The sequence below is a fragment of the Pleurodeles waltl genome, chromosome 3_1 (assembly GCF_031143425.1).
Source record: "Pleurodeles waltl isolate 20211129_DDA chromosome 3_1, aPleWal1.hap1.20221129, whole genome shotgun sequence".
In the NCBI taxonomy this organism is placed as follows: domain Eukaryota; kingdom Metazoa; phylum Chordata; class Amphibia; order Caudata; family Salamandridae; genus Pleurodeles; species Pleurodeles waltl.
The window spans coordinates 965,678,790-965,706,410 of NC_090440.1; the positions used below are offsets into that span (position 1 = coordinate 965,678,790).

The 27,621-nt window shown below is 43.0% G+C and overlaps 1 protein-coding gene across 1 annotated transcript in view; it reads left to right on the forward strand.

Moving 5' to 3' along the window:
- Nucleotides 1–27,104, forward strand: part of LOC138284829 (uncharacterized) — a 276,359-nt gene extending 249,255 nt beyond the window's left edge. The window contains exons 9-11 of the mRNA XM_069224016.1: nucleotides 2,446–2,524; nucleotides 3,732–3,770; nucleotides 26,670–27,104. Coding sequence (XP_069080117.1) covers nucleotides 2,446–2,524; nucleotides 3,732–3,766 — 114 coding nt within the window. The 3' untranslated portion in view covers nucleotides 3,767–3,770; nucleotides 26,670–27,104. The remainder of the gene's footprint in view (nucleotides 1–2,445; nucleotides 2,525–3,731; nucleotides 3,771–26,669) is intronic.
- Nucleotides 27,105–27,621: the final 517 nt, after the last annotated feature.

Genomic DNA, 27,621 nt, shown 5'->3' on the forward strand with positions numbered 1-27,621 from the left:
ATGCACCTGCTGGATGTTCCTTGCCACCATCAGTTTTCAGGCAACAATAAAAATCTCAAGTTAATTCAGGTGATTAATGGTCTTTCTGGAGAGAGATTGAAGTTTTGTCTAGTAGAAGTTTTGACTCATCATAACATACAGGGTTACTATGCCTGCTACAAAGGATGTCTACATGCAGATCACAAAGTGTATATAATGTGAATAGGTCAGTGGGTTACTGCTTTTGTCAGATGTAGGAAAGTACCCTCTTTTTGGCATGGTTACCCCACTTTTTGCCTGTTGTCAGTATGTTTTGACTGTGTTCACTGGGATCCTGCTAACCAGTACCCCACTGCTCTCTCCCATTAAATTTGGTTGCTTGGACCACACACACCCCACACTTGGCATACTGGTGCCCCTTATAAGTCCCTAGTATATGGTACCCAGGTACCCAGGGCATTGGGGGATCAGGGGTTCCCCATGGGCTGCAGCATCTATTATGTATTATGCCACCTATAGGAGCCCATGTAAGCTGTGTTTGCAGGCTTGCACCTTTTCACTTCAGGTCACTGCACCAGGTCACTGTAAGTCACCCCTATGGTAGGCCCTCCTAGCCCCGATGGCAGGGTGCAAGTGTCTGTGTGTGAGGGCACCTCTGCAAGATCAGAGGTGCCCCCACAAACTCCAGCTCCATTTTCCTGGACCTCTTGAGTGTGCGCGACGCCCTTTTACGCTTGTACTAGACATAGGTCACTACCTGTGTCCAGGTACATAATGGTAACTCCGAACCTGGGCATGTTTGGTAACAAACATGTCAGAATCATACCCCAATACTATTGTCAGTATTGATTGTATGATTCCATGCACTTTGGGGGAGGATCCCCAGCATTGCTCCTACCAGCTTTCTGGGGTTTTCCGGGCAGCCCACGTTGCTGCCACCCCTCAGACAGATTTCTGCCCTCCTTTTGCTGCTTGAGCAGCTCATGCCCAGGAAGGCAGAACAAAGGATTTCATTTGGAAGAGGGAGGCAACACCCTTTCCCTTTGGAAATAGGTGTTACATGGCTTGGGAGGGGTATATCGTGCATGCCTTAACATCGCGCTCTCAACAACGACCATGTCTTTACTACTATGCATGCTTTACAACGAATTTCATTATAAAAGCATGTTTGGTGAAGGAACATGCGTGGTCAATTCTCCGTACCCTGCACCCTTACACCTGATACCATACTCCACCCCTCCAAGCACTTAAAACTGCCCCTGCCCTAAGCCCTAAACCCGCCTGCCCTGTCCTAAAAACTACCCTGACCCCCACTCTGAACCCTAAAACCTACCCTGAACTGCTCTAAAAACTACCTTGGCGCCCCTGCCACCACCCTGAACCCTAAAACCTACCCCACTCTGTCCTAAATACTACATGACCCCCACCCTGTACCCTAAAACCTACCCCACACTGTCCTAAAAGCTACTTGAACTCCACGCCCTCCTCCTGAACGCTAAAACCTACCCCACACTGTCCTAAAAACTACCCTGACCCTACCCTGTCCTAAAAATGACCCCAACCTCCCAACCTCCCACCCTAAACCCGGCCACAGCCCTACTTACCTTTCTCTCCTCTGCTTCTTCCTGTTCCACCCGGACAGCTAGACCGCTTTCTATGCTGTAACCACGCATATGCGTGGTAAAGATATGAAAGGCATGCGTGCTAGACCCATATTTGTGGTAATGGCAGCGTGGTCAATGCATTGCATTGCATTGATTGTGTTGTAAGGGATATTTCCCGGTATGAGTGGTGCTATAAAACTAATGACATGCATCTGAGAGAGAGTGGTGACGGATAGTAGTGAAGGAATCCATGGCGGAGGTGGTTACTAGGGGGCGCCAACAAACAATGTCGCACAGGGCGCCACCAGCACTAAGGCCGACCCTGTCAGACAGCAGAGCAGTTCACAGGAACGCGGCAGCACAGAGACTGCCACTTGACAGTCAGACAAGGACCTAGCAGCAATCATAGGCCTTACTGACCTTCATAGGCAGGCAGGGGCCCAGAGACTGACACAGCCTGACTAGAAAGAAAGCTCCCAACAGGCGCCACAGTGCATGGCAGGCAGCACAGGAATCAACGGGTAGAACTGCGCCCAGCAGGCAGTACAGGCCTCTTAGGACTTCACACAGGCAGACAGCATCACAGAGTCTGTTGCTGCCTAACAGGCAGCAAAGGGCCCAGCAGACAGGGAATTGCAGGCCACACAGGACTCGACTGGAAGCGACCGCCTTCCCCATCTCCCTCCACCACGGCAACCCTTCTGGTTGAAAACTTTGTGCAGGGGGCCCACCTCAAGGTTGTCCCTGTCCCCCCCAGAAATTTAGTGTCTCCTACGCCCCTGTGCCAAACCACCACTGGAATGCAGTTTGCTTCTATGCTATGTGTTGCTTGAAGCCTCATTGCACATTTTATTTGTCCTAGAATTGTGGTGCGTCACGCAGACGGCGAGAGGCCATCCAGGAATCACAAGCTGTGATAACCACGTTCTTCCGTATCGCAGGTATGAAGTAGGGTAGTGCCCTCCAATCACTCTCTCCGGGTGGAAAGGAGACTTCACTCCTTCTCTCGCCTACTCTCCTTATCCGTCGCTTGCTCTCTCTCACTTTGAGTTTTCCTATGTCCCCCTGTTCTACTTTCATTCCGCCCCCATCTCATAGTCAAAACCCTCGCATCTCTCTCAGTCTTCCACTGTTCTACCCTGCTGCTTTTCATCCTCCCATGCTGTTTCCCCACATGCTTTCTGTCGCTTCCCCTCCTGCTTGCATCCTTCAGTCTCATGATGTCTTCCAATCGTTGTCTCCTTTCCTGTTATTCATATCCCTTTCTTTTGTATTATGTTCCCACGCTTTCCTCTTTGCATACATTTTCACTGCCTCTATCCTCTCTCCACCGTTCTCGTTCTCAGCATCTGTCCTAATTGACATCCATTCCAATGTCAAGCTATCGGTTTATCTCTCCTGGTAACACTACTCTTTCCTTGACTCTCCCTCCTAATTAGGGGTCCCTTTATTTCATCTGACTCTTCCTGAATACCCCCTTTCTACTCTACTCCTCTTTCTCCTGGTATTCTCCTTCTCGTGCAGGTTCTCTTTTGTCTCTCATGATGCACATCTTTCCTGCTGGATGTCACTTTTCTAATCATTTTGTGTTTTTCTCTCATGAAATCCCATTTTCTCTCTCTATGAACTACTCTATGCGTCTCTTGATGCGCTTATCTTCTTTTCTACCTAAAAATATGTAGTAAACTGCTTTCATTTCACTTGTTTTGCTTTCTACTGTTCTCGCGTCTCTCGTGCATTCTTTTATCCAGGTCATGCTGTTTCTTTTTCAAACTTTACATTTTGCACCCTACTTGATTACGTTCCTATTATTCTGTTTAATGATACTCATTGTATCAACCTTAAAAAGTGAAAGGATTAGTGGTTCCTGCTAAGATTCAACCTCCTGAAATATAGACAGACCTCACTATCAAATGCTTAACTCAGTGAGCCACTTCCATGGTTAAATGACATTTTTCATTTACCCACTCTCTTCCTCCTTCTAGTGTTGCTTTTTTCTCCCTCACCCTCAATCTCTCTTTCTGTCTCCCTCACTATTTTCCTCCCTCTCTCTCATGGTTTCTCACCTTTCCTGTTTCACTCTCATGCTCACTAGGTTCAACCCTCTGTTTCCGAATATCTTAACCGTATTTCATCCTTATTTTACAGATGACTGGGCTGTACTTCCTTTAGGGGGGCGCTGATTCGGTGAGTAATGTGAAGGGTTGTATTGCTATATCTCTGATATGTTTGCAGAGTGCCTAGAGGCAATCAGATATCCAGCTTTAGCTATGTTGTGAGTCCTTTCTTGTGAGCACTGGCAACAATCAAATGAAGTAATTTTTATGAGATTATCAGTGCTATAAATAATTTCAAGGAGCCAAGTCGAAGTGCACAATGGCCAGGATGTGCGACTCTCTGCACAAGCTAAGCATTGGTTGTAAACGAGTAGAAGTAAAGTAACCCAGGGAATGTGGACCACCCAAGAGCTCCTAGCTCTTGGAATAAAGACCACCATGATCACACTCCCTGCCACCTCTGCCAAATTCAACTCTGCGCACCCTTAAAAAAATTGATGAATTCAAAATCTGTTATCAACGCTGCCTTGTCGGTCACCTCCAAACAAGACCACACTGCTCACCCTTCTTGAAAAAACTGCGGACTCCCAGACATATTACTAAAGCAGACGCGTCCATTGTTGGTTCCATGAGGATCATACGCATGCCATATTTTTAAGAGAACCTCTGTGTGACTAATTTCCAATTTATTTCAGTGGATTAAATTAATCTTTTGTGGATAGATTGATGTTCTGACATGAATTCGGCCCTCCTGGATTTACAGGACAACCCCCGGAACAAAACAATACTTAACCACCAATCTCTTCACCGCTACCACCAAGTCATCATGTAGATTTCTCAAAAAGAAATTCTACCCTCAGCCTGGGAGCCAAACTCCTTAGCAAAAGCTCAATTGCTCCATCCTACTCGGACTCTCTGTCCACCTCTTGCACGAGAACTGCTGACCTCTCACTCCATATAAAACTCATTTCAACTGCCAATTCTGTCTCTAGATCTTGGGCTATCCTGCTCACCTTTCATGAAAGGCTCATAGCATCTCAAGCCAATCAGCAGAATTTCTTCACAGCAAACAACCTGCTCCTCGTCCAGAGGCTATTGTCTTCATCCAGTGCTTAATTTGTGCTTGATGTTTACGGTGCTGAGCACCGGCACTTATTTGTGAGGGCCGGGGCTTATTCTTATGCCTCAAGCATTTGCTGCGAGCAAAAGACACATGTGTGAAAGACGGAAGAAGGAAAAACTAAAAAGCGTCATAAAGGGAGAAAGTAGAAAGTTGCAGGATGAGCTGAAGGGGCAGTGTGGCCGTAAATGGATTGAAGAAGCCCAAGGTGGCGTCAGGATTATGCTGCCTCAGTATTCAGTGCTGGCAGATTTAATTACAGCAGCCTTGTGTTTAAGAGAAGGGCTTTGAGCACCAGCACCTCTTAATTTACAAATTAAGCACTGTCTTCATCCCTCACAGAATGTTGCAGTGCCCAAAACACGTAGGAGCACTTCAGACGAGAACTCTGCCCCTCCTTCTCAGTCTATCTTGTGACCCCCTCATACAAAAATGCTGGTATTACCAAACATTCAAACAGCACCTCGCTGGTAATTCCGCTCATGATGTCCAGGCTATCCACTCACCATTAAAAAAAAAATCTTTTTAACTTGCAGGTTAACTAATCAAAAGGAACTTTAACACTAATCATGCCCATTTCTCACAGCTGTCTGTCTACTCCCCTCGGTCTGGATGTCTATTCCCCTCTCATGATTGCTGCTGATATCTTAGGGTCACTGAACAAACAACAGCTAACCACCAATTACGTCTCTATTTCTAATGACATGACTTCAATAGGGTGGAGTGTGTACCACATCCATTAGAAAAAAAGACTGCAAGTGAGGTATTTATCCAGTGTGGTAAAAACCTTCTATTCTAAAATGTCCACTTACAAATGAGGCAAAACATGCAAAATCAGCATTTACTACACTACATTATGCATGTTTTGTGTTTTACTAGAGACCTTTTCCCATGCCAGATTTTGCCAGTATGACCAGCTGATATCTGAAAGGGGAAAACTGTGGGGGGGGGGTGATAATTATCAACCAACTTATTATTACATTCTCTAAGCAAAAATTTGTTTGTGCAGGATAGGAATTTAGGCATAAGCCTATAGCCAGGACCCAAGGCTACCCTGCTTACCTTGTATGAAAAAGAGCTTTGTTCCCAGGCCCACCAATCAAACAGTGCATCAAATAGAGACCCCGATTAGCCATGCATTATACATTAACTTTAATTAATACACAAGGGTTTGAGTTCATGTGCATAGGTATATTACTTTATAGTATTGGACATATGACTCCTCGGAAAATCGTTTCAAGAACTGAATCCATATTGCATAAAATACACAGATATGTAAGATACTAAAAATAAATTAAATGACTCAAATAATAAGTCCAAGTCAAAGTGTGCAACAACGACCTGTACATTATTTTTTTATGCTTTCCTATGTTATCTGTAGTTTATGAAGTCCCAAAGAGGGATGTGCTCATTCTTAGTTCCCCAGTCCATTTGGGTCTCGTTTTTTGCTTTAAAGACAGTGAATTGTCCTTTCTTGATGTTACACTCCTCAATTGACCGCACACGCCGACGCGTTTTGACCTCTTCCTGGGACACAATCATAATGGAAAGTCTTCCTCGGGGCAGCTCTGATTTCTCAGTCGGACACCACACATAAATCATGCACTAATCAAAATCTCAATATTTATAAATATTTTTAGTGTATTAATTATCATTCTGTGCAGTATATACCTCAGAGAATATTCTGAAAAGGGCTTGTGTTCTGAAAGCAAAAATAACAAACACATCAGGTATCGGTTAAAAATTAATTGTCATGCATTGTGACCCTACCATACCTGTTGTGAAATTATCTGAAATTATCTCGTCTCCGTTTGTTGTATTATTTCAAACATTGCTGTGAAGACAACACATATGGTATTTGCATCATTGTTGTTTCATTATTGTTAAGTTAGCTTTGTGTTGGACTCCAGTATCGTGTCAGAGACTGAAAGGCAGCTGTTTGTGGTGCATTAAACTTCAACGTGAAAAACCTGTTACCCTGTGTTGGGCAACATGCTCCTTAATGGGGCGTACCCACAGATGGTGTAAAATCCAGCACCCACTCATTTGGAAGGGTGGGCTGCTTCTCCCACAATTATTCTATGCAGACCGTTTCCATGCCCCGTTATCACAAGTTTTCTTTTTGTGAGGACACATATCACGATTTGTAATCATTTGAGAAACGTGCGCTCTTGGGTAGTCTTTCACTAGCAACTGGTGCGAGTGTTCCCTACCCCTTATGTACTCCTTTGGAAGCCAAGTTTAATCTCATGGACTGGGGTCCATAGCCATTATGTCACGCTGGGCCTCCTGTGTAGGAATTTTGGTAAACGAAGTGCACTGAAATAAGCTTTAGAGCTGCCAACACTGTGCTCTCCCTTGTAATATAACATGTTTTAAATTTGTTGAGATTAGATTGACTTGAATATTGTCTTTATCCCTCCCCAATCAAAAAGCAGCTCTACCAATCTGCAAGGCATCCCTTACCAGGCTATCTGACTCACTTCTCACAATAAATGCAGTCATATTCCCAGTCAGGTGACTTTTAACAACCCCATGTACGGTTGATGCAAATAAACTTGATATGTGTTGTAACTCCGTTTACCAAACAAATTGCAATTATGAGTTGTTCAATAAGCAAAATACCTCACACATTGTCCCCAGGTAAATTGCCTATTAAATAATGGCACATGTGATAAGCACCAAAATCCTTATTTTGTGCCCCATTTTGGGGCAACAATTCTAATTAGGTGGTATTTATTACACCAGACAATTTCTTATTGCTGAGATGTCCGAATATATGAGGTGTGATAAATATTACACCCTTTTCCAGGCCAACTGTAATAGGAGCCCACAAGTCCAGTGCTGCTTCTTCCCACTAGTCTCCTGACACCCTCTCCGAATCCGAAAGTTTAGCATCTGACCCCTCACGCCAATCTCTGACCTGCAGTTTGATGATGACTGGAAAGCTGCAATGCGCTAACTGAAATCCCACAAAAACCACACCACTTGCAATAAACGCATTGCAAAGTACAGCAGGACTTTATTTTACTATTGTGTCAAATCATAGCAGACGATTTATTGAGCAAATTTAATGAAGCCGTTGGTTCAGACACTGTCATTATTGTTCTAGGATCCATTCAATGTCACACTTGTTTTGGATTCCAAGCAAAACTTGGCTGAAATCAACTCAGTTCAGTTTGCACATGAAGCTTAACATTAAAACCTGAGCAAGTGACATTGCTAGAAATGGGGTCTCTGGTTGGAAGTCAGTTTGCATTCTGTCTAAGAACAGACCCTCATTCTATTCAGGGTAAGGGGATTAAACTTCTCCAACAACCCCTACTCACCCCCTTGGTAGCTTGGCACAAGCAGCCACGCTTATATCAGAGGCAATGTTTAAAGTATTTGTACCAACACATACAGTAATACAGTGAAAACACTACAAAAGGGACACAACACCAGTTTCGAAAAATAGCCAATATTTATCTAAATCAAACAAGACTAAAACGACAAAAATCCAACGTACACAAGCAAAGTTATACATTTTTAAACTAAAAAGAGTCAATCCATAGAAATCAATGGATGCGTTGTTTTTACACAAAGTACCTGGTTTGCATCAAAAATAAAGCCGCAAGGGCGAGCGTGCATCTGAAAAGCCAGCGATGAGTTGATTCCTCACTCACAAGTGAGGCCGTGGGTCATTTTATCTCCAGTTGGGTAGGCAATTCTCTCTCTCAGAAGATTGATGAGCTGATTTTCAGACTAGCAACTTTGGGTCCGCCCAGGTTCTCTGTGGTTTTGATGCCCAGCGATGATGCATGGGAAATTCTGGTGCACAGTGGTGAAGAGCTGCGCTGTGGGGGTGATGTGTAGATTTTGGCAGCCGCACACAGGTGTTGCGTCTATTTACTTGCCGAGATGCAGGTGGTGTATCGTTTTTTTCAGCTGCAAAGCGGGTGCTGCATCAATTTTTCTCCTGCACGTCTCCTGTGCATGAATTTCAGTTTTAGTTCCACTAGCTTCTACTTTCAAGGGCCTAGGAACTTGATTTAGCACCACTTGGCAGGGTAGGAGTCTCAGCAAGAGAGTCCAGGTGCTGGCACACGAAGTCTTTCATGGCCCTGAGACTTCAGAACAGGGTCAAACTCAGTCCAAGCCCTTGGAGACGTGTCACAAGCAGGAAAACACAGAAAAGACCAGTCTTTGTCCTCTCAAAGGCAGAAGCAGCAGCAACAGGCCAGCCAAGCAAAGCACACTCACAGACAAAGGGGCAGTACTCCTCCTCCAGCTGTTCAGCTCTTCTCCATGTCAGAGGTTCCTCCTGATCAAGAAGTAAATCTAAAAGTCTGGGATTTTGGGTCCACTACTTATACCCCTTTCTGCCTTTGTAATAGGCAAACTTCAAAGGAAAGTCTCTGTTGTTCACACGATCCTGCTTTGCCCAGGCCTGGGCCCAGACACACACCAGGGGGGTGGAGACTGCATTGTGTGAAAACAGGTACACCCTTTTCAGGTGTAAGTGTCAGCTCTTCCCTCCTCACTCAAGCCCAGGAGACTCATCAGTATATGCAGGCTACACCCCAGCTCCTTTTTTCGTCACTCTCTAGAGAGAATTCACAAACAGCTCAACTGTCAGTCGGACATAGATGTGGATTTCATAGTCAGGCAGAAGTACAGAATGGTCAAGAAAGAAAATGGCCATTTTCTAAAAGTGGCAATTTCAATCTGACAATCTAAAAAACAACGTTACCAAAAGATGTAATTTTAAATTGTGAGTTCAGAAACCCCAAGCTCCATATCTCTGTCTGCTCCCAATGGGGAACTGAAGTTGAAAGATTTTTAAAGGCAGTCCCTACGTAAACCTATGAGAGAGATAGGCTTTGCAATAGTGAAAAACGAATTTGGCAGTATTTCACAATCATGACTTGTAAAACACATCAGTACATGTCCTACCTTTAACATACACTGCACCCTGCCCATGGGGCCTACCTTAAGAGTGCTGTACATGTACAAAAAGGGAATGTTTGGGCCTGGCAAGTAGGTGCACTTGCCAGGTCAAATCAGCAGTTTAAAACTGCACACACAGACACTGCAATGGCAGGTCTGAGACATGTTTATAAGGCTACTCATGGGTGGCACAATCAGTGTTGGAGGCCCACTAGTAGCATTTGATTTCCAAACCCTGGGACACTCTAGTGCACTTTACTAGGGACTTACTAGTAAACCAAATATGCCAATCATGAAAAAGCCAATTAGAGTTACGGTTTACACAGAGCGCACTTTCACATTGGCCCTGGTCAGCAGTAGTAAAGAGCCCAGAGTACCAAAACCAGCAAAAACAGAGTCCAGCACACAGTCAAAAATACAGGAAGCCGTTCTCTTAATGATCAGCTCTCGATTTGTGCCAGGTGTGGCTTCTTTTAGCTCAGATCAAACACACTGCTCAGTTTCTGTATCATGCTTTCAGCGTCATGCGTGACACAGTTTCTTCTACACATGTACCTTGTGTTCTTTGTTGAGGTTTTATTTAAAACCTGGTAATTTTCTCAAATGTATACCTGAAGATAGGTATGCAAGGCACAAGGAGCAATCATGCAAAATCTATTAAGTAATAAAAAGATAATGTCTGTAGAAAGAGAGTATTAAGAATAAAATTATAAACTCAGATAAAATAAATGAAAATAGGTTTTGCTTGACGGACCTTTATAAAACAAAATGCAGAATATCTGGAAGCAATAGTAAAACCAGTGGTGACCAATAAAGATGGTCATGATTTGCTGAATTTATGATTCTCCTCATCAAGAAGGCAGAAATAAGTAGTTCTCTTTTTAAGGAAGAAGTATAGGATGAGTTCAACCTGTCAACGCATCGTGAGGCCCTAATGGGTGATTAGCCACGCTCTACAAATCCTTGATTGATTGATTGATTATAATCCACTAAGTCTGGTAGATATGAATAACTAGACAGTGAAATTACCCTTTGTGAGTAGGAATTATTGATTTCTGTCATAATGGAGAACTGAAACCAACAGCGTTCTACTAACTTAGCTTAAGCAGAGCAAGAAGTTGCGGATACTCTCCAGGGACAACCCCTTAAGATATAACTGTGTGCCATGAACATATCGAAAGATGGAAAGGGTGTGTCCCCCTTCAAGTCCAACAGCTCAAAAGAAATAGTAAACAACATGACTAAGGATCAATCCTTATAGTACATCAAAATATGTGAAGGAGGAATCTGATTTTGAAGGTCCAGGCTGGAAAAATGAATATGTCCTAAACGGAAACATGGAAATCTTTGCAAATAAGAACACCAATCCCCTTGAGTAAGGAAAAGAAGGAGACAGATGGCTCACACTGCATCATAAAATTAGACAGAATGGATCAAACTACATCATAAGGTCCTGAGAGATGTCTAACAAGCAGCAACCAGGCACTCCTCATCAAACCTCCAGCACACCCAGAGCATCATCCTTGAGAAATGTTTGGTACTAAAGCAGAGCCAGTCACTGGATTGATGATTGCAAGAGTTGAGGTGTGCTCCTTAAGCTGGACTGCACACTTTCCAAGGAATTTTCCCAAAAATTGTACATTTTTCAAAATGTGAAAATTACAAAGCTAAACTTTGATTATGATAAAGTGGAGCTCGAAAAATACTCTGAGAAAGCAAGACACTAGCTTACAGGAACAAAAAAACAGGGTTGGCATATGAAATTCCTTTGGTAAGGATGCATCTTATGTGACTTTGCTTCGATTGTTTTATTGGCTCACAACTCACCTCATGAACCCAGAGTGACTTGTCACAAGAAGCTTTGGCTCTCATCCATATACATTAAATTACAGATCACAAGCAATTGATGCTATTCACAAGATGAACCACAGACACATTTGTAAACTTACACCAAGTAAGTGTCTTAAGTTTCAGATTAGTTAACATTCAGGATTCACATCACAAGTTGTTCAGTTGGTTCAGCACACTTTGCACAAGTTGTAAATTATATAATATTCAGAGTGACAGTGTGGGGGCTCTCAATTGAACCCACTTCAATCACTCTATGAAGAAATGCTTGCCTTTAGTTACCTATTTTCTCTTTCTGGACTTGGACTGCATTATAGACCTTGTAGTTAAGTACTTTGTACTTCATCTGCTATATCACCTTTGCATCAACCCTTTGATTAGTTGCCTTGGCTTAGTAGATATTACACAATGCATTAGGTTGTTGCAGTTTAAATTGAAATGCATTTTAATGGAGGTGTATGTGAGCCAGCAAATTAGCAGGAGATGCTCAACCAAGACAAGGTTCAGCTCTTCTAAGAGCCAATGCAAGAGCCTGATGAGCTTGAAAACACTTGGCATATAAATCAGGCAGCTAACATCATTTTAGAATGTGACATAGTGTATTCAAAATTCAAAAAAGTGTATTTCTTTTACACTTCTTTCACCATAGTGCATCAGATTGTATCTTTATGTATGGTGAATTTGCTGTATTTCAAGCAGGGTTTGTGATTGAATGCCAAGTGCAATTCCCAAGTGGGATACCGTTCCACCAGTTAAAATATGTTCCTGCACGTGGAATTTCCAGAAATGGAAACACTGAAATCTAGATGATAAATTCCCTTTGCAATTGGGCTGGGAGTGCCTTCTGCCCTGGAACCCAGCGAAACCCCTTCTAAGGTTGTGAGACAGTATGAAATGTTCACCCTGCAAGCCACTTCCTCCTACCTCACACCAATGCCCCGCCTCTCATTTACCACCTGCTTAGAACAGGTAGTACATAGAAGTGTTGATCCCCTCAATAAAGGGAATACCATGTGGAATTTCACAGGTAAAAACTAGGTCTGCACAGGTATTCCCCATTCCATTGGGATTAACTGATTAAAGGTGGATTTAGGTGTGGATATATGGATTGGACTTGTAAATTCCAACTACGCAGTATACCTGCACCTAAATTTGCATTAGCTGTGATTGGGGCCATGGAGAGAATACTCAGCTTTTGCCTTATGTACACATTCTACAAAAAGTCATTATTAAAAGCTCATATGCTAGCATCTTTTATGACTAACTCAGTCCCAGTTCAGCAGAAGAGCTATGTTTTACAAGCATTTTGTTGATTAACTACAAAGCTTTTACTCCAGCTTCATAATCTGTCTATTACAGACTGTAAGTAATGAGTCAGTGTTTTTTGATGATTTGTTAGGGATATATTTTTAGTTCTCAATGAAGTGCATCATTGATACATTTACCACTGATAGAGATATCAGACTCACTACACATAAATGGGAACCATCTTGTAAGCACTATGGAGACTCAGGTCTTCTGGTTTCACTACCACAGTGAATGGGTGGTAGGAAATCACAGTACACTTCAGCAAAGTCAGTATGGGTAGTCTCTTAGTGTACAAGGTCCCATAGCATACCGGGGCTGCGGCTGTGGAATTCATGTCAGAATTCCTAATAAGGTTCACCATGTTGGAGTATCAAATTTAGTGAGTGAAATGACACTGGTATGGTTCAATATCAACAATTCTATTAATGGCAGGCACAAGTAAGGAGACAAAAGGGGCAAGTGTATTAAAGCTGTCCGGTCAAGATATACCTTCTAGGTGACCCTTGGGCACTGGGTATTGATAAATCCATAACTCATTAAGACTAGATCATAGTTAAGAATCGTTAGCATCCTGGAAGTGAGGGTCTCCCACTCAAAATGTCTGAGATGTAGATTTAGAATTTGGCGAATGTAGGACATTCACCAAAAAGCAGAGGTTGTCCTGTTCACTCTATTTAGAATGTATTTGATGAAAGTTTCTATATGTAGGCTAATTAAAAAAAATGGACAGGTCTTCTGCCAAACTGTTAATTACACCCTGATGTGGTTGGTGTCTACAGACCAAGGCATGTTTTAATTGTTCTGGTTCCAGTGACAAACTGGGCTGCAAAGTCTGAAATTTGGGGACCGAGGCAATCAGTGGTGTCTGGTTTTCAACTAATCGCCAGAAAGAGATCAAAGGGGCAACATGTGTCACTAGACACCCTCATGGTTTAACAGGGGACCTGTGAAATCCAAAATCAACATCCATATGTGACAGAAGGCCTGATTTAGATCTTTGTGAGGGGAATACTCTGTCATAAATGTAACAAATATCCCATCCACTGTATTATGATCCCATTATATCATATGGAGATCGTAATACGGTAGATGGGCTATCTATCATGTTTGTAGGAAGGTAACACAGGTTCTTCCATTTGCGCTGGTGGTAAGCTCACTAGTAAAGCCATGGTTTCAAACTACTCAACAGTAATTTGCATAGTGCAGACCAGACTTTCCTTGGATGAGTGTAATTCTTCCTGTATCATTAGATATCCCTCAGTCAGTGTCAGGATTTGGGTCTATTTTATGATGTGGCTGTGGGGCCTTATCATGGAATGCACTTGCAAAAACTGTCTAGGGTCCATTCAGGATCATTTGAACAACCTTAAGCTCAAGCCTGGGCACCTATGGCTTTCGACCAGTAAAGCTTTCACAACGGAACAAAGTGTAAAGCATTTAACAGTACCAAACAATAGAATAAGAAAGTCACACAACACAGAATTAGGAAACCAATTTATAAAAATATACTATATTTTTATGATTTTTAGAGACTTTGATGAGCAAAATTGACCAGAGGGTTTTGGAGATAAAGATTTTCAAACATATCCAATCAAACTTCAAATATGCACAGCTCAACAAAAAGTTTTGAAAGGTTGTAACTCTTAGTTCAGGTAATTACGACCACTTTGGGTGACCATATTTAACAGGTTGAAGGCCTGGGGTGGCAATGGGGTAGATTTTGAAAGTTACAGGGCCACAAAGTGCTTTCTTGTCCAGTTCCAAACTTTACAGCACAACTGCCATAGACAATAATGAAGTAGTCTTGATGGTGGATATGCAGAATGAAATTATGCTCCAGTTGTTGTGTGGTCGACGAGGTTGTAGTGATTCCTCGGACCAGAGGTGATGTGGGGCAACTTTGGCTGCAGAAGTCTGGGTCCCACGAAGGCCTCTTCAAGCCAGTAGAAGGACAGCTGATGCTGATACTGGTCTTCGGCCAGAGCGCTTGGGGGAAAACCTTTGTTGGAGGTTGGTGTCCCTCTTGGGTGACCAATCTAGACTCTCATGACACTCCTGGGACTGTCTGACTTGGGTGCAACTTTTGGCCATCAAATGTTGGTCTCTGGGGGTGCACAGTGGCTGGTAGCTGTAAATTGTCCATGGTGGCTACCAACATGCTGGTTTAGGCTTCTTCAGCTCTTTTGTACCGGGAGCTGGATCCAGGAGATCAGCCAAATTATCCTTGAAGTCACTGTTTTGATCTGGGGCTGGGGCACAACTTTTTACAAACCAGAAGCCGCAAAGACAGTCTCAACTTTGCTAGCCCAAAGTTCAGCAGGTGTTCTTCAGCCTTTCTTTGTGCTGGTCTGATGGCAGCAGAGCTGTCCTTCTTCAGTTCTTGTTACAGTTCTGGTGTGATCTGACTTGCAAAGGGCCCGGGGTGACTTATTTATCCTAGGAAAGTGCCCTGAAGGGTCTACATGATCACTATCCAGTAGGCTACCAGGTCCACTCACTTCCGATGATGTTTTTTCTGCCATGTGTGGCATCTGGCAATCCCAGAGTGCACCATTTTAGCCATTCTCAAGATGTCTGAACCCATCTTCGGTCATCAGGAGCTGGGCAGCCCACCCTAGAGATGTGGCTACCTGAGGGCTACACACCCACTGAGGAACTAGTTTGGGAATGGGTTTTCCTTCCCTGTCCTTTTCTCCAACTTGTCTACATGAACAAAAGGGATCCTGCTTGGGAATGTTATCAGCATTTGCCCTTCAAAGCTGGCTTCCTCTATGAAGCTCTCCTTTTGGGCTATTAAATCTATTGTCTTCCATGGACTTCTAGAAGGCATAATCACACCCAACTCTAGCATTTTTGAAACATTTGCTTTAATGTTAGCCCTGACCTGGAAGCCTGTGTATTTTACTTTTGACAGATAAACTGTCACTTGTGTCCGCATCATAACTACATCATGTTGTCAAAGTTAGGGTCAAGAAAAAGAGATCAGCAAACTGCCTAGGCAGGTTGTACCAGACCTTTTGCTGCTGATATTTCAAAGTAGGAGAGATAACTACTTCCTCCACTGATCCATCCGTGACATTGGTAGACATTATGTTTGGGAGAAGTTCAATTTCTTCCTCCACCCCACCATCTGGCACCATGATAGGGGTGGGCAAAAATTTTAATTCCACCAGTAGAATTTAAGAAATACAGTAATTCTGCGTTACTCTTGTAATTCAGAGTTACTAATAAATTCCGCCACTCCACTCTGCAGGTGGAAATAATCAGCAATCTATCAATCTCCCTCACCGAGCTTTGCACCCTTCATAGATTGTTCTGTGTGCTTGCAGTAAATCTTTGCTTTCATCCCTTGTTTAATTCTGCAAGTACAGACTCTCTGTGTCTGGGAACAAAACATAACTTGATTTTTCCAAAATGGACAAGAGTGGGCATAAATGTATCATTAAGTCAAACGAGGGAGGAAGCATTGACAACCCTCAAGCGGGGAGAAAAACCTATTTAAACCACAAAACAATGCAAAGTTGGAATATTTATTTTTCAACTTACATATGTTTGTTCATAAATGGCGCAAAAAATGCTTTCCCCACCTGCCTTCGGGCCTTACTAATCAGTGAGAATTCTGGAAAGAATCTTTGGGTGAAATTATTTATTTGCTGATCAGTTTTGCTAAGTAATGATTTCATCGTCATTGGGTGTTATGAGTGACAGAGTCAATCGCGTCCACCTTGTACCTGCTTGTCATTCCAATGAAGCATCTAGTGGAGTGGAAGGAGATCATATAAATGTAATTTTATGTGTTGCAATTGGTATGTGTTTTTTGTATCCAGGTGTGAGTATGATCAATGGTTATTTTGTTAGTGGGTTCAGTTAATCGCATGCCACATGAACCACAGGAATGGTGTCCACCCGCGGGGGTAAGATCCAAAAGGGGCATTGTTCTAATCTTATGGCATTCTATGGTCTGGTTTGTATGATCACATTTTTAATGTTGTTAGTGCGCTTAAAAGCAAAGTGTAGTCTGAGGATATAAACTGTACTTGTGTGTAAAAAGAGCCAGTGTTTCTGTATTATTTTCTGTATTTTATTGGAAATAGGGGTAAATATTGTAACACAGGTAAACTTTTTCCTGTGGGTGGACCCTAGGTTCCAGTAGGGCGGCTCGATTATTATTCCTAGCTCTCTTACGTGCCAGGTCAACCTTGTGAGAGGGATAATGTTGAGGTTTCAAGTTATTGAGAGTTGCTGTGCTTGTATTTTATAGCCTTCAGTGGTGCTGCAATTGTGATATAGTCACAAGAATTGTCCATATTAAAAGTTGTTTCTCAAGGATTTGGGATGACCGCCATCATTTTGAAGTAGGCTGTTGCAATCAGTGGGTTTCTTATAGGCAATGGTCATCAGTTTCCCTGCAGTGATGGTGATGCAGAAGTCAAGGAATGGGAGTTTAGTGTGCAAGATGGTCCTATTGAACTTGAGAAAGGGATTCAGGCTATGGGCCTCAGTTTGTTGACCCAACCCAGTCACAGAAGTTCACACACTCCATGAGGTCTCTCTGCCAAAAGATCAGTATGTTGTTGAGATGTTGACATCATAGGAGGACGTTAGTGGTGTAAGAATTACTGTTACAAATTATATTCTTCTTTTTAAAGTTTGGCATTTACAGGCAGGTCAAACTTGAAAGTCCCCTGGGCTTGATGATATAGCTGATCTTTGAAATGGAAAAAGGTTTTCTGGAGGGGCAAAGTCGCATATTCCATAATAAATTTAATCGGAGTGGGCAATGAACAGTCTCCATTCATGAAGTGCTCTTTATCAACTATAGCGTAGCATATTGTAAGATGTTCATGTAGAGGGCTTCTACATCTAAAGGTCCCAGGAGGTCAGTGTTGCTCATATTGTTGGATTCATCTTTCAACTTTGAAACATACCCTGTGTATTTCAGAAAAAAGGGTGTTTTGATGACCAGGGGTTGCAAGAAGTGGTTGTAAAATGTTGACAATGGTTCCAGCAGGGAGCCTGGACCAGATAGGATAGGTAACCCCCTTATGTATTTTAGGAAGGATGTGGAAGTGAGGAATATTGGGTTGGGAATTAATTAAGAACTCAGCATGAGTTTTACAAATCCATCTTTGAGTTTCTGCAGTGGAAGTTAGAGAGTTTATCTGAGCACCGAGTCTCGCTGTGGGTTCCTGGTCAATTGGGGAGTGCTTCCAATCAGTGAGTTGGCGGAGACATTCACTCTTATAAAACACAGTGGACATTGTAACTACTGCCCCATCCTTGTCTGTTTGTATTATTGTGTTTTTTTTTCATTGGCTAAAGATTTTATTGCCAAACGTTCTTCATTGAACATGTTGTGGAACGCAGCGCCATGGTTAAGTGCACCTACTTCTTTTAATACTGCCTGTTCATAGTTAAAATCTCATGCTGAATCACGCCTGCTGCTGGGGTGAATTTAGAGGGATTCCATAGCCCAGAGTCATCTGATTCAGAGATTGGTTTGTCGTTGTAAAAGGTACAGAGCCTTACGAAAGAAATTGTGTAGTTTGCAGACATGGTAAAATTTATCTGCAATGGTTGTGAGAATAAATTCAAGGCCTTTCTGGGGGACCTTGGTTGCTACTGCTGATAATGTCTTGGTAGATAGATTCACTACTAATTTCTTTTGGTTTGGCTTCTTATCTGCATTTGTGGTTCTTGCTCCTTCCATTTGTCTTTCGTTTGGCCTCCTCTTTTCTTCCTCTGCCTCTGTCCCAAACTCTGTCTAAAAAAGGGGGGTGGAAGGGCTGTGGAAAGGTCTTCCGGGGACTTTGAGAAAATATGGGGTAGTATTGACACCACATGGGTGGATGTCCCTGATAAGAGGCCATACTGTAGCTAAACAATGCAAGTGGGGGTGGGTGACCTGTCTGCCATCATTGCTGTCCCAACTCCCTGTGCTTGAGCTACTGCTTGCTGAAGGAGGTGCTCATTCTACATGCGGAATTACTTTCATCTGATGAGGTGTCAGGCTCTGTGGCTGTGTAGTCATCCCTGATGTAGAGATAGACTTTCTCTTTATCAAAATTGTTTGTCTTTCTGAAGTTTGGTGATTTTCTATGATGAGTAAGTCTTTGTGATCATTTGTTTCATAGTTAATCTCAGCCAGATTAGACTTGTTCCCTGTTTTCAATATAATCGCTATGTGAATCCTGATTATCAAATAGCCAGAGTGGCGTTTGGCTGTTTTTATAATGAAGATGAGCCAATCCTTGGTGCACTCCCAATACATCTGGGACAATTCCAGTCTCAATATGGCATCTTCAAATAAGATGCAAGGGCATTAGTGACTAACAGACCATTCAGAGAAATATTTCCGGTCAAATACTCTGTCATAATCATGCCATGGAGCAGTCATTTTTTATGGTTTTTTTTTTACTTGTATGGAGTCCCAGGCTTCATTTTGGCTGCCTCAGAGGGTAGTGCTCCCAACTGTTAACAAAGAGGGGGTTTTCAGGATTTCTGTTACCACATCATCTCCAAAACTGAGACCTTGTTTGTCAACCATTATTAAAAGTTAGTGTTAATACCTGCTTCAAGGATCAAGTTAGTGTCAATGTTAGACACAAGAAAGAAGGAATCTGAGGAATAAACACAGTGTGCAGAACATCACACTTGTATGGGAAGGTCAACTTGCTTTTCCCACAGTGTAAAAAACAAATATCCCACGCCTGAACAATGGGTATGCAGTTTCTAAGAAGGCAGAAAAGGGGGAGGAAGGGTAAGAAAATCTAGTCTAGGTGAACTAAGGCAACAGATCTGGGGGCCTGATTGCTCAGAAGCAAGAGCCCTCACATACCCAGGTTGGTGCCATGCTTCATTATCTAGCAGCTCCTTATTGGGCCGGCAATACAGTGGTTACAGGACACCATCCTTGTGGTTCATTTGGCATGTGTGACTTTACTGAGCCCACCCAAAGAAATAACCCTTGACCATAATCACACATGGATACAAAAAACACATACCAATTGCAACATGAAAAATTACATTTATATGATCACCTGCTCCTGCACTATAAGCTACATTGGTCTGACCATTAGGCCACTGAAAGTCAGGATCATGGAACACTGTAGTAGGATTCACTGACAAAGAAATACAACTAGGATGAATGCCCATTCCCTGAACTTAAACCATACCCCTGATGATGTGCAGTGGACCATTCTAGAATCGCTCTCTCATGCGAACAGGCAGTCCATATTCCGGAGGGAACAAAACTGGATTTTCCATTTGGCTACCCATTTAACTGGCCTTAACAAGCACATCCTCTGGAGCAAAATATTAAACTGACAGTACCCTCTCTTACTTAACCCTGTGTGCCCATTCACAGCATACACACATACTCTTTTAAACTCAGGACAACTCCAGCCCGGTGGTACGCCCCGTCTTTATTTGTGATTCTTTATCTGTGAAGAAGCCCTTAAGCCTTCCACTTCACACTGCCTATATATTTCAATCATGAATATGCCTTTAAGGGGCAGATTTAGGAAAAGTAATGCTGCACCTAGTGCAGCGCCACTTTCCTTGCGCCCCTTAGAGCCCCCACTACCGCCACCATGTGTGTGTCATGTTTAAAATATGGCAAACTATGGCGCAGGGTAGGGGGCAATAACATAATTTTTTATGACGCTATGTTTGTTCTCTGCAGGAACAGCACCAACATGTAGGCGCTACTCCTGCAGAGTACATAGGGGCCAGTTATAAATATTGAAAGCCCTTTTTTAACGCCTGCTCTGAGCAGGTGTTAAAAGTGCCAAAAAAACTGCGCAAGGAAATCTCTTAGATTTTATTGTGCCATTTATTCAGCCCCCCTAGTGGGGGAACGCCCCCTTGTATACATTATGCCTGACGCAGGCATAATGTGGTGCAAGGATATACAAAATGGCGTAATACATGCATTGCGCCACTTTGTAAATATGACATAGGTAAAATGCCACTTTAGCCCCGCCTTGGGGCCTTAAATCTGCCCCTAAGTCTTTAAGTGACCACTTTTCAGGACGGCCACCTCCTGCACCGTTCCTAGATGATGGCCACTCTAGTTCACCCTTCGAGGAGACCTGAGAATGCCACCACCTGCTGCATGGCTTCAAAGACCTTTTGCGTCCGGACCCTGCAGTCGCCTACTTTGACTAGCCCATAACCATAGCGCATTGTGCAGAATTGGCAATTCTTGTGAATGTGTGTGAATATGCCCCTGAGGACCCCTAACCCCAAGTAACTTTACTGTTGAGATTATCCCCCTACCCTTCATGTGACTATGTCAGAAATAAGCAACCCTTGAGCAGTTCCTTGATTGTAGCTGCTCAAGACGTCCCTTCCAGGAGACCCGAGCATGCCAACCCCTCTCCCTTCTTGATATTTCAACATCTACAGCACTAGGTGCAGAATCAGCAAAGGATGTAAATATTGGCTAATTCATTTTATTGGCCTCCCTTTGTAAATGTTTCTATTGTGGTTATGCACAAGCTTTTTTGCCACTTCAGGAACCTGCACCATTTTTAGCATGACTACATTTGTAGCACAATGTGTGGATCTGCCAGCTGCTGAATGTTTTGCAATTCAGTCCATTTGCCTCTTTTAGTTAATGTTTCTTTTGTGATTATGCTCTTGAGCCTGCATTTGGCTACATTAGTAATCAGCTACTTTTGCAACATTCCAAGATGGTGGCTGCTCTAGAGGTCTCTTCCTAGAGACCTGAACATGCTGTCATCGGCTGCAGGGCTTCACTGCTCCTGAGTATCCCTCTCCTGTTATGCCCGCGCTCCACCTGCTGCCTCCTCAGTGCACTGTGCGGCCGGCATCTTTGAAACTCATCCAGTTGCCACTGCCTCTGATAATTATAATCAAGATTATGCCTCAACATGGCTGCAGCCTTGTTCCTCTACTCAAATGTGATTTCACACCAACCCTCAACTGGCTGTCTTTGTGTGGATGAAGCCAATTTTTGATTTCCCTCCAGTGTAAAGAATGCTCCCCGTTACCAATTCACCTCCAGGGTGGCAGAGACAGGGTAGTTCACAGTTGAATCAACGTGCAGAAAACCATGAGTATTATGGACCACTGCTTAGTGATGCTTCTATGTTTAAGGAGTACTTGATATCTGACTTGATCTCTTTTCTTCAGTTTTGTTCCACAGCTAGCATGGTCTCTGCCATTACCTAAGGGTTCAGTAGCTTATCGAATTTAAGTAAGCGCCACCACCATTTGTAGGCATTAGTCAAATTGTATTTTATCCACATGTGTGTCACCTGCTTGTTTGGATGTGCTTGTCATGCCACTCTGCCCTTACAAGCATATACAAGTTTTTCGCTGAAGCATGAATTTATTCTACTATTTATATACATTATGGGTCTCACTATTTAACTCCTCTAATGTACCTTAATTGTATACCTACTGTACTAGTGTGAATTTCTTTCTGTGTCTTTTTTCTAGGTTGGGATTTAGACATCCTCAGATATACTTTACTGTAAGGATTTGGGTGTGTGTGATTGGGGTACTTCTTGCTAAGGCTACACCTTTTCTCATTTTTAAGTCCCGAAGAATTGACCTGATCAATTATTGACACTTGAGGCAAGGAACATGTTGACCTTTACACACACTTTTGTGTGAGCTGGATGGGGCCATTACTTCCACATTCAGCCATCCATTGCTTTTTTAAATCATAACAAGAGAAGCCAGCCATTACATTTAATTGGGCATCTCTTAACTATTTTAATCCACAATTCACACTACACCAATCTACATCTAGAGCACCTGCACCCTACACATTACATTGGTATCTTGTGCTCATAAAAGATCTCATGGAAAGAGCCCTCTTGAGGGGCATATTGGACATTACAGTGCTGGCACAACGAGGAGCTGCCTGATGACGAAGCATGACACCTACCTAGTGTGTGAGGGCTCTCCCTTCTGAGCAATCCGGACTTCGAAAGCTGTTGCCTCAGTTCCTCTGGTCTAGATTTTCTTTACCTCCCTCCTCCCTTTCTCCCTTCTTAGTAACTGCATACCTATTGTATTACCTACTGTGGCCAAGGCTTCAATTTCTTCTCACCAAGGGAAACTAGTGTGACTTCAGTATAGCCCCTGCAATCCCCAGGGTCAACTTCCACCCCAATGTCCACACTGACATTACTCTTGAGAGAGTCACCAGTGGGTAACTTCTTGGTGCATGCAGAATCACCCCTGTTGTGCCCTGGATGCTTTCAGGCTTAACACACCTCAGCCTTTTATAGGACATAATGCTTTCTCATTTAACTCCCCCTCCCCCCTTGGCTGGAGGGACTGGGCTTCCTGCCTTGGGCATGGCATGCATCTTTTGGGGTCTCTTTGTCTTTTATGACTTTTTAAATTCTGCCCCAACTTTCCCCTGAAGGGTGGGTGGCCTGTTCCTCACCTTGGGACTTCTTGGGCACCCTAGTGAGTACCCATTAATACTTTGTCTTTCCCAGCTCTCTAGGGCTAGATAATGTAGAATCTACCAGATGCTGGAGTATCGTCTTTGAGGTACAATTTGGATGTATGTGTTCCTTTAAAACTAAATGGTAGAGCTTTCATTTGTATTTGCCTTCTTACCCTTAATCTAGCCTACCAGTGACTTCGCAGAAGCATCAACAAAGTCAGCTCATGTCTGTGTTCCCTCCTTGTGTATTCTTCTAAATCCAATCATTATTCTGGGTAAGACCAAAGAAAACAATGAGTGCCTCCTCAAAATGTGTGTAATAATCTACCACCTCCTCTTCAAGTGTCAGCAGCCTATCTCTCCCATCTCTCCCTACTATTGGAATGATTTCCACACAGCAAATTCCCCCAATGTTGTGCACCCACACTTCTCATCCTGAGAGCCCTCCAATATGATTCCAACCAACTGCCTATATTATCTCCCTCTACATATCATGGAACCATACCTTGGACAACCTAGGATCATAGGCACCCTCCTTAGTGACCTCCAATTCTCTGTTACTGCCACCATATCTTTAGAATTTCATCCCCAGCTTGACCTGCCTCTCTTACAGGGCCAACTTCTTTTCTTCTAGGGCCAGCTTCCTCTTTTGGATCTCTCAGAAGCTGAGCTGGGCTGCTAGGGTCTAGGGTCTCTTCACTGAAGAAGAGCTCCTTTCTCTCCAAGACAGGGAGTTGATCCTTTATCGAATTGTGGGGACCTCACTCTTATTGTCCCCTTCTGTGTCTAATTGATCTCTGTCATCCTCCTTATCCCCACTGTCAGCAGGGATGCTCTTTTCATTTTTCTGAACCTGGGCCTTACTTGATTTTTCCCAAACGTTGAGATTTTTTTCGAGATCCTGTTTGACAGCAGTATTCCCTGGAAAAAATCCCTTTCCCTGCACAGTGTCCTCAGGTTTTTAATCTTGGGTGTAGTGTAGGCAGGGTGGCCACGTCAGTTCCCCTGTTGTTCATCATTGAAGACTATGCAAAAGCTTTTTTGCTACTCTTGACTTTTCTTCAGGAACGCCAGTGCCTTTGTATTTACAGAACATGGCAATTTGTTAAACCTTTTGCCCAATGTTGACTTGGCAGGTTCTATCAGTTACTAGCCTATTCATCGTCTTGTACAACTAACTATAAGTTCTTGATGTCACTGCTAGGCACCAATGTTTGAATCTGGGTGTATTATATGATATGGATGTGGGCCCTTATCATGGAATACACTCACATGAACTGCCTTGGGTCCAGTCAGGCTAGTTTGAAAAACCTTAAACTGAACCCTGGGTAGCTATGGCTCTCTAGCTGCAAAGCATGCACAAAGCAACTTAGTGTAAAGCATTTAACAGTACCAAACAATACAATCAGAAAGTCACACAACACAGAAACACTAAGACATAAATTTATAAACTTATAATATATTTTTTATGAATAGTAAGTACATTAATGTGAAGAATCCACCAAAGGGTTCCGGAGATACAGGTTCTTAAAGATATCATCACTTTTCAGTCCAACCACATACAAATTTGATCAACAAATTTTTTAAAAAACTTTTCAAGTTTAAAAGCTCTAAAAGTTAGTTTGGCTACTTCATCCTAGTTTGTGCGACCAAATCAGACAGGATGAATGTCATGGGGAGGTGGAAATAGGGTAGCTTTTGACAGTTAACTGGCCACCAGAGCGTTTTAAAGTCCAGTTCCAAACTTTACAGCATGACCATCATAAACTATAATAGAGTGGTTATGTTCAATATCAAAATAATTGTGGCATTAAACCCGACCTGATGCCAGATCGAATTTAATATCTTAATTACAATTTAGCAACTTTTAGAAAGTTGCCACTCTGTACTCCAGTTAGCCCCGCTGCCTCACAAAGGCCCTAGCACACAGACAGCTTTCTGACTTCTTGGGGAGACATGTGAACAACTCCCTGACCCAGGAACAAAGGCAATTACCGCAGTCTGAGTTGTCAACTCATCTCCCAGGATGGCTACTCAGGGTGTTAGCCCAAAAGGTGAATATCATATGGGAATTTCCCCTTTTTAAGGGATGTTGCACTGAGCAGTGTGACTTTTGTTCCTGCAGACAAAGTGGAGTCAGGGCCAAGGAGGTAAAACTCACCCCCGCAAACTGGTTTTACCATGGGCATGCAGCCCTCTCATAATCACACTTCCAAGGTGGTCTTCCAAGCTACTAACTACTGAGGAAGGGTAGTGCCATCTTGAAAGGGCAAGAATGTGGTACTCTGCAATAGCCAGATGCCACACATCAAAGGAACTTCAACTTTAGGTAGAAGCGGTCGAGACGCCCATTGGCTACTGACTGTTTCGTCCCCTCAAGGCACTTTCATGCAATAAATATGGCACCCCTGGCCTCCTGCACATTTGGCTTGCAAAGTTTGGAATGTGTCTGCAGCTCCTGGCTCAGGAAAAAGTGTATTCCCCAACCTACAGCAGTGGCTCCAAGGATCAGTCATCTGATCTCCTGGAACCAGCTCCATGGGCACAAAAGCTGAAGAAGCCCAAACCCACAAGTTGGTAGCCACTGCAGAAGTTTTACCACAGACAGTTCCTGGATGCCAAAGAGGACACATCCGGGATTGCAAAAGGTTAAACCTGAGTCTGCCTGTCCTGGGAGTGGTATTCAAGTCCAGAGTCATTACACGCAAGACACACTAGACACCATCCAAGGATTTCACCCCAGCGGTGGTGCTGACTGACCAGTACCCCAGCATCAGCTGGCCTGTTACTGCAATGTAGAGGACTTCAAGGGGCCCCGATCTTTGTGGCCATATTTGCCCCACTTCATCCGTGGGCCGAGGAGCAACCACAAAGACACTGCACCACAACCTGAGCCTACTTTGAGCATCTTTTGCCTGTATCTCTCAGCATGAGGACCAATCCATTGATGTCTATGGCTGTTTGCCTGTAATTTTTTAATCTTGCCTTACAAATGCTCTGGTGGCTAGGTAACTGTCTTATGTGTTCACTGTGGACTCTAGACCACTGTCCTGCCACGATTGGTCTTCCAAACCAGGCTGGAGAAGCCAAACTAACTGTTTCAAACTTTTCAAAAGCTCTATGAAGCTGAAAGGTGAAAAGTGGAGCAGTTTGATTATTTTTCAGCAAGGCATGTCAAAGATGGACTATGAACAGTTTCTGATTCAAATTCCACAGATAAAAATTAGCAGTAGCAGAGGAATTTACAGAGAGGAAAAAGCAGACATGTGTAGGACTGTACAGCTATTTTAGGGAACTTTGGATGTTTGATGTTACACTTACAAATGGATCAAGACTAGAGGAGCATATGAAGTTATGTAAATGTCTGATGTCTTTCCTTTTCTTCACAGCCCCCACTGTCCAGAGCTGCTGTAATCCTGTTGGATTCATGGGGAAGTCGATGCTACAGGCGGTCCATATTCCTCTTTGTTCCTTGAGTATTCAAGTCTTTTCAGCCTTTCTACAATATTCTAAAATAAAGCATGAAAACATGACATTTTGTCAGCATAGAGCCTTCAGTAAATACAACTATCCTTCATGGTCTGCACAGTATTCACCACAGGGTGTTCCAAGTTAACCACTCTAGAAGATTTCCACCATCATGGAGACACATCAAGACATGTCCCACTGGAGTTTGTAAACAATGACACCGGCTGTCTAATTGTTCTCCTAAACAGCTATGAAGCTAATGCATGCTGACATCATGTCTGACTTTTTAATTTTTATATAATAAAAATGTCATAATATATATGTATATAAAATAAACAGTAGAGCTTACAGCATGATGCAAGTTTTATTTGTAGCCTACATTTTCCTTGACAACAGCATTATAAAGACCTCGAAACAGTCTGTCTGCTTGAAGGAGGCGCAGATGGTTGAGTAAATGATTGATGAACACCGGGGATGCCTTCTCTATACCTCTAGAGGAATCTACCACAAAAAGACACTGAACGCTGGCACTGGAAGCCAGACTACTAATAGGGTGCACCAAGAAGTCAGAGAGAGACTTTGATCACCAATAAGGATCACCGGGTGGCCTTGGTCACTGATAGTATTCAGGAGATTTTAATCCCTGATAGGGACCGCTGAGAGGCATTTGATCACTGGTAGACATTGACCACTGGTAGACATTAATCAATGATAAGGTCCACCAAAAGACAAGAATATCATCAAGAGGTCACTGACAACCTTTAATGCCTGATAAAGATCACTGAAAAGCTGCGATCATAAGGTTTACTGAGAGACATTAATCACCAATAGGGCCATCTGAGTCTGACAATGTCAGTTATGAGAATGAATCAC